The 7841-nt window shown below is 44.4% G+C and overlaps 1 protein-coding gene across 1 annotated transcript; it reads right to left on the reverse strand.

Moving 5' to 3' along the window:
• Positions 1 to 5036: 5036 nt before the first annotated feature.
• Positions 5037 to 7508, reverse strand: HSBP1L1 (heat shock factor binding protein 1 like 1). Its single transcript, XM_021686431.2, has 3 exons — positions 7326 to 7508; positions 6210 to 6276; positions 5037 to 5155 (listed from the first exon to the last, which is right to left on the reverse strand). The coding sequence occupies exons 1-3, from the start codon at positions 7374 to 7376 to the stop codon at positions 5037 to 5039; spliced, it is 237 nt and encodes a 78-aa protein (XP_021542106.2). The 5' UTR covers positions 7377 to 7508.
• Between the last annotated feature and the right edge of the window lie 333 nt (positions 7509 to 7841).

Genomic DNA, 7841 nt, shown 5'->3' on the forward strand with positions numbered 1-7841 from the left:
CGTTTTTACATTTATCGTCAAAAGCCATAAAAGAACACCAACAGTGTCTTAGTGAGATTTGTATTGCCTTGCACATGGTATTGCGGCAACATCCCCCGAGTCTTCCCCAGCCACTGCGGTAGCTCACGTCCTCCATCTGGCCTTTGATTCTCTTGTCCGGTGAAGTGGTTAAGCTCTCACACATCTCCATGGACAAAAAGCACCACATAAAAGATTGCAAAGTATTTCGAAACTCTTGAGATTCATTAATTAATTTACTTAAAAAAAAAGTTTGAGTAGCTCCTGGGCCCCAGAGCTGAGCAAAATCAATCTGGTTTCTGGCTGCCCTGAGAAGATAACCAAATGATCACGTAAAAAGTGAACTTACAATGGTGGTAGTCAATAGGTAGAGTACTAGAAGATCATATAAAAAGTAGATCTGACCCAGATGGGGATTCAGGGAAACACCTCTGAGGAATTTACTTTCAAGTTGAGATGAGATACTAAAAAGCTAACTAAGTGGGTGTAGGGGTAACTGCATTCCAGAAGAGGACCTGCAGAATCAAAGGCCGGTGGTGGGAGGGAGGTGGGCTTGTCTGAGAACGGGGGCGTGGTTGGGTAGAGTGGGCACAGGTTGCAGTGGGCACAGATGGGAGGCTTTGCCTTGGGAACCGGGTGTAACATGACCAAATTGTAGTTCTGAGAAGATCTTTCTGTCCCCTTGGAGGAGCTAAAAGGGGGTTTGGGAAGAGAGTTAAAAGCCTATGGTGACAGATCAGGCAAGAGACCACGGTTGTAAAGAAAGGAGATTAAATGTGAGAATTTAAAACTTCAGACAATTGCATCCAGAACTGCTGACTTACAAATTAAGCCCTTTATTATTAAACTTGATGTTTTCATAAGTTCCCAAATTTTGAGTTAAATGAGTTTTAAGTTACAAGTATATGAATGTAGCATTTGATACTGAATTCACAACATTTTACTTAAGTATTCTATGAGTAAACTGCTTGCTACTAAAGTTTCATAAAAATTTAGTTTATATTAGAATAAGTATGTTTAGGCACATGTAAATCCATCTACTACTTTCCCCTTTTTCCTTATGGAAGCATTTTGATCTTTTAAATATATGTGACAGGGTACTGGAAAATAGCAATCCTTTATAAAAATGGTAGGAAGATGTTAAAACAGGTATGATATTATAAAACGCCAAATAACCTCTACAGGTAGGTGTCTGTGGTTTGAGTGAATAAGTGAGATGTTAAATGTCAGACTATGAAAGGGGACCAGCTTGGAACTTTCTTTAGAAAGAAGTTAGTACTTTTTTTGGCAGCATAAATGTTTTTATTTCATCTTTTAAGTAGGTTCCACACCCAATGTGGGGCTTGAACTCATGACTCTGAGATCAAGAATCGCATGCTCTACCAACTGAGCCAGCCAGGCACCCCTAATATTTTTATTTTAGTCAATAACGAATAGAAGCTTTCTCCACCCCCCTGCCCCGCTTTTTAAAAAAAGATTTTATTTGTTTATTTTGAGAGATAGTGCGAGCAGGGGGAGGGGCAGGGGGAGAGGGAGAGAGAAATCTCAAGCAGACTTCCCTCTGAGTGCAGAGTCCGTGGCGGAGCTCGATCCCACCACCCTGAGATCACGACCTGAGCCCACTGAGCCACCCAGGTACCTAGAAGCTTTCTTTTCTACTTACTTAATTTCTTAAAAATCCTGGATTTTGAATTGAGATCTATGTTATTAATGAGGACTCAAATCTGTTTGGTTTACTTCAATTCAAATATCCACTTTAGTTTCTGCTGAAATTATAATAGCAGCTAAGATGCTTTGAGATTTTTTTGGAGGGGCGCCTGGGTGGTTCAGTCGGTTGAGCATCTGCCTTCAGCTCAGGTCATGGTCCCAGGGTCCTGGGATCGAGCCCCACGTTGAGCTCCCCACTCTGCAGGAAGCATGCTTCTCCCTCTCCCACTCCCCCTGCTTATGTTCCCTCTCTCACTCTCTCTGTCAAATAAATAAATAAAATCTTAAAAAAAAAAAAAGAAAAGAAAAGATGCTTTGAGATTTTTCACATAATCCAATGGAACTACCATGGTTTTAAATCACCAAGAATACTGAATTTAAATGATGCCATTTTAAAGCTTTGGATTAAAAAAAGAAAGACATGGGGTACCTGGGCGGCTTAGTCGGTTAAGCGTCTGCCTTCAACTCAGGTCATGATCCCAGGATCCTGGGATTGAGCCCCGCATCGGGCTCCCTGCTCAGCAGGGAGCCTGCTTCTCCCTCTCCCTCTGCCTGCCGATCCCCCTGCTTGTGCTCTCTCTCTCTCTCTCAGATAAATAAATAAAATCTTTAAAAAATAAAAATAAAATAAAAAAAGAAAGACATGCACCACTGTTGGGAGTACAAAATGACACTTCCTTTCTTAGATGCATTTGACTAAATGTACTTGGCCTTCAGTCACACTTCTGACCCTAATGAAATGTGCACAGAATTCATGGTAACAATGCTCCTTACAGCATTATTTATAATAGCAAGAAAGTGGGAAGTAGCCTCAATGTCCAAGGGATAGTTATGGGAAAGTTTAAATTATTACAGCCATATGATAGAATAGTAGTCAGCCATTAAAAAAAAAAAAGTATGAAAAGGGTATGAAATTTTCACATGGAAAAAATGTTTATGATATGAAAAGGGAACAGGATATGAGATTATAAACAACATGATCACCCATATATAAAATTGTATGCACAGTGGTTAATTCTAAATTGTAGAATTCTGGGTGATTTTGACTTTTGTATGAAGAATAAGATTTATCTCATATGCAGGAATGTTATTTTTTACAACGAGAGCCTATTACCAACCCCTTTTTAGATGATCATAGCTCTGTTTTACTTTGGCTTAGAGAGGTAAATTGGACAATTATTTGATTGTCTCTATATAACCTACAAAATAAACTAAGTGTATCTTTGTGCTTCTCTTAGGTAACAACCTCTATAGGAGCGGAGTGGGTGAGGTTGACCTCAGAACTGAACACCAAGGGCGCCTGGGTGGCTCAGATGGTTAAGCGTCTGCCTTCGGCTCAGGTCATGATCCAGCGTCCTGGGATCGAGTCCCGCATTGGGCTCCCTGCTCCTTGGGAGCCTGCTTCTCCCTCTGCCTCTCTGTCTCTCTCTGTCTCTCATGAATAAATAAATAAAATCTTTAAAAAAAAAAAAAAAGGACTGAACACCGAGCGCCTGGATACACTGTTTTCTTGGGTTTCGTTTGGTTTGGAGAACATTGCTATCCAAATCTGTTTGAACTAGACAGATTAAAATGAGTCTTCCCAAACACTCTATGACTGGAAAAGCTGGGTTGGAATGCAGTTATTTAAAAAGCAATATCAATCAGAAAACAGCTTATGATGTTTTTTAAAAAGATCTATATAAAACTTAATTCAGGAAAAAAAATGCTTTTCTCCCATGACTTATATATATGAAGTATGCCTTGAAAAATTTTACAACCATCTTTGTTAATCACTTTCTGAATTACGTTCTTATTGGATTGTTTGTTCTTTTAATCTTTCATTTTATTAGAATGAATTTTTAAATTAAGTAGTAAAAATCAGAACTCATGCAGATTATTATTTAAAAAGTACAGTTTTGATTTTATCACATTTTCAAGTGACCAGTCTACCGTCCTCAGGTCTGTAAGAAAAAAATTTGAAAGAGGTAATGGTTGATTTATATACCAATTGATGTACAGTTAAATAAACTGGAATCCAAAGCTTTTAATAAAAATACCTTAATTTCCTATACTTATTAAAACATTCGTGGATAGGAAAAATTCAGTACATAGAAGAACATAAGTGTTAAATGCTTTTCCTTTTCCACAGATGGAGTCAGTGTGGATTCACAACCGGAGGTGACTACACAGTGTGGACTCGAGACAACAAAACACTGCTTCTGCATCAGTATCCCATCGCTGTGACTAACCATCCCGAGTATCTGGGAGAGAACACCCACAATACGCCGCCTCTCTGCATGGAATTAACTGCAGGAAAGGGGCCACGGTGTCATTTAATGGGGACACGGGCAAACTTAGAACGTTTTCAACATTTTGGGAGTCACCGACCCTGCCTCCTCCCCCTCTCCCTCCCCACAACAGGAACACGGGTTTTAGGGGTGTGCAGAATCCCCTCAAGTCCCCGGCACAAGCCCTCTGTGAACCCTGACCTAGTGCAACCAACCAACACAGGTTTATCCAAACATCTCAATTTATTTAGGTCTTTCTATTCATTTAAAAGGCAGTACCCCTTTTAAACAAACTTGGATATCTGACTTCTCATGCTGCATGCGCATCAAACGGTGAGGTTTCCACATCTACTTAATCATTTAACTTGATGCCGAATATTTCGTGGTTTTAACGGAATTTAAAACAGCAGCTGGATCTGGGTGATGAAGGGAAGGGCCCAGGTTCCTGGGCTGCCAACCCCAGCCTGCAGTGGGCAGTGTCTGCCCTCAGGCTCCCCTCTTATCACCAAATCAGCCCTGCGGGAGGAGGGCTTGGCTGGGAGGCTGGGGAGGCTGAGGCCTCAGGGCAGGTGGGACCGGAAGCACCCCGAATGCACCCTAGAGACAGAGTGCCCCCTGCAGTACTTTGCAGCTCCTAAGCATCAGGGCATGGCTTCCCATTACCTTTTTCATCAGAATACCAGATGTAGATATTTAGAAGTTGCTGAGAGGTGAACCGGCCCTGATTTAGCAGGTTAAGTATGGATCATTTGCCCGCTGACTTAGGATAACAATTGTAAAAGAAAATGGGAAAACAAAGGCACCTAAGTATTCACTCAAAATATGCTTATATAATCAGAATATTATGGAAATAAAATATGGGTAAGCATCTTCATAGGAGTGTCCCAGTTAGTCTACTTAGAAAAGAGCATTGTAAATGTCTTTTATTATTCCTGAAGGTTTTCCATGTAGTACAAAGGCAGTAATCCCCACAGTGAACAAATATGGGATTGTATTTTTCAAGATGAAAGCAATCAAAAGATATGCAAAAGGCAAATACATTTAATTTCCTAATGATGACCTTACCGTTTGTTCTTTATTAGAATTTTCAATCCCAGCTTGCACCATTAGGTCATTTACATTCTTCTGTAAATCCTCAATGCGATTTCCCATTTCTTCCAGTACAACGTTAAGGAGAACTGTACATGGGGTCCAGAGCACCAGCCAGAAGGCCCTGAAGGCCCTGAAAGACCCTACTTCAAACTGCACCTACTCATCAAGGCGACTGATAAAAATGCCCCAGCAGTGCAACTTTTAAAATGAGGGGGTCAAACACTGCATGTACTAACACCTTCGGGTCAGTGCAAATTAACTATTTCCCTGAGGTTTTTGCAGTGTGTCTTTAACCTCTGAGCTGTGAGCTCGGTCCTGAAAACTTGGCTCCCCTTGTGTACATACACACACAGGGACATGAGATGGTCTGGTATGTTTATGTTTTAACCAAACTCTATAATGAGTATGTATATATAATGGAACTTAATTCTGTTTAAAACCAACTTTCCTACAGTTTAATTTTATCATGTTTAAGAATATTTTTTTTTTCCCTATGGGAACCCATCTACAGAATCAAAATTTGAAGTAAATGGTTCCATATGCAAATACTTTGCATATATTTTCTATGGAATGAATTTAATTGTGTAAAGTAAGCTCTAGCTCGCCAAGTCTTAGGGCAGATGTTACCATTATCTGGCTTTGCTTGAAGTGGAAACAGACTTTCTACTCTAATTCTGTTTGAAATCATGTCTTAACAAAATGGTGAGAGGCTAAAGTTGCAAAACAAAACAAAGGTCGGGAGAGCCATTTATAGTACCCTATGTTGAAGACATTCTGTATTATGTTTGCAAGTTTTGGATTGCTTGGTAGAGTATAAATGTTATTCAGCAGACTACCCACATTTATTTAGGGCTTGGTGGAAATGCCCCACAGGGTAGTATTGTGCATTGTGTCCTTGTATTTTATCATTGTCATACAAAATGCCCTCTATTGCTGGCCACTGGGGAAGTAAGTACCTGTGAATGGTAATGACTACATCAGGGTACCATGGAAGGGCACAAATGTAAACACCAGGAAATCCTAGGTCAACAATTATCCACTAGTAGCAGACAAAAAGGTATTCCAGGATAATTTCAGAGTTCAAAAGCACCACAGTATTTGTTATAGGTTAGAAAAGGATATTTCTGAGGTTTAATGTTGCAGTCAGAGCTTGAAAATGTTCTTGAAGTTCCTGAAATAGATTTTCTGCCTGAAAAAATAAAGCACAGGACAACTGAATGTAATATTTACTTTTGGGGGTCTCTTGATGTCTCAAATTTAATTAAATTAGATCTACCGCCTTCCTGGGTTTGTTTGTTTTTGATATTTACTCTTGATGTAGGGCATTTTAGCATCATGGAATAGAATCATCCTTACTTACTTAGTTAGATTTTTGACAAGGTGCCAAGGCTTTTCAATTCAAAGGCTAAGGAAAATCTCTGCAAAACAGTGCTGGAACAATAAGATAGCCAAACACAGGCCCGACCCCTACCTCACACCGTACACAAAATTAACTCAAAATGATCATACACCTAAATGTCAGCACTAAAACTACCAAGTGTCCAGAGGGTAACGCCGGAGAACGCCTTAACACTTTGGGTCCCTCCGAGAATTCCCGAGGAGCGCGGACCCAGCATCCAGAGCACCTGCCCGCGGGCATTGTGCCTGCCCTCCACCCGCCACCGTGGGCTACTTAGCAGCGGGGGTGGGGACTGCAGATGCTGAGAACAGCCCTTAGAGAAATACCGGCACTGTTACCGATCCCAGACCGCATCCCTGCGCTCCTTCCTCGTACCACGCCCCAGCTCACACCGCGTATTATCTCCGCTGGAGAGCTGAGAAAGCAGGGGCGGGGACCAATCCAGAACCGCTCTTACAGACGAAGAGGCTGCGGCGCCGTGCATCACTAGCGGTTCCCTCAGAGGGTTTTCTTCTGTTGTTTTACGGTTGTCGGGAATACGTCGACTCCGGTATGCACAACATCTAACAAATTCTTTTCAGGAAGACAAACCAACCAGCCTTTCGCTGTGGCTCCCTGACTCGCAGCGTGGGCGTCTGAGGCGCGAGCTCTTGCGCCGATAGGGAGCGGGAAGGGGCGGGGCGCGAAGGGCCTGCGGGGGGCGGGGGGCGGGGGGCTGCCCGAGTCCCCAGCCACGCCCACCCATCCCTAGCCACGCCCACCGCCGACCCGCCCCCGGTCCCCGAGGCGGCGCGGGTGCGGAGGGACGCGGAGGAGGGGAGGGAGGGGACCCCACTGACCGCGTCGCGCAGCGCGTCCCCGCCGGGGGCTTTGGGTCCCCGCGCGTCCATGTCGAATGGGTCCCAGTGCGCCGGGTGGTTCCGGGTGCGCCCGGTGGGTCCTGTGGGCCCAGGTGGTTCCCGGTGGGCCCGGTGGGTCCCGTCGGCCGGGTGGTTCCCGGTGGGCCCGGTGGTTCCCGGTGGGCCCGGTGGGTCCTGTGGGCCCAGGTGGTTCCCGGTGGGCCTGGTGGTTCCCGGTGGGCCCGGTGGGTCCTGGTGGGTCCGGTGGGCCCGGTGGGTCCCGTCGGCCGGGTGGTCCCAGGGGGCCGGGTGGTTCCGGGTGCGCCCGGTGGCTCCCGGGCGTCAGCTGCACTGCACCCGGACAGGTCCCGGCAGCGGCGGCAGGGCTGCTTCGGCGGCCGGTCGCCGAGATGCTCAGGCTGCAGAGGGGAATATTGGAGGAGCCTCGATGTGGGAAAGAGCGCAGCAGCTTAGGTCCCCAGAAGTGAATTCCGGGGCAGGGCGCGGCTGCCGGTG

The sequence above is a fragment of the Neomonachus schauinslandi genome, chromosome 14 (assembly GCF_002201575.2).
Source record: "Neomonachus schauinslandi chromosome 14, ASM220157v2, whole genome shotgun sequence".
NCBI lineage: Eukaryota > Metazoa > Chordata > Mammalia > Carnivora > Phocidae > Neomonachus > Neomonachus schauinslandi.

What these genes read in the sequence shown, in the direction of transcription:
- HSBP1L1 (XM_021686431.2), bottom strand. Translation starts at nt 7,376, where the DNA reads ATGGACGCGCGGGGACCCAAAGCCCCCGGCGGGGACGCGCTGCGCGAC. An exon ending in GGGACGCGCTGCGCGACGCG is followed by an intron (nt 6,277 to 7,325) that starts GTCAGTGGGGTC and finishes TTATTTTTTCAG; the next exon opens with GCAGAAAATCTATTTCAGGA. An exon ending in TGCAACATTAAACCTCAGAA is followed by an intron (nt 5,156 to 6,209) that starts ATATCCTTTTCT and finishes TTAACGTTGTAC; the next exon opens with TGGAAGAAATGGGAAATCGC.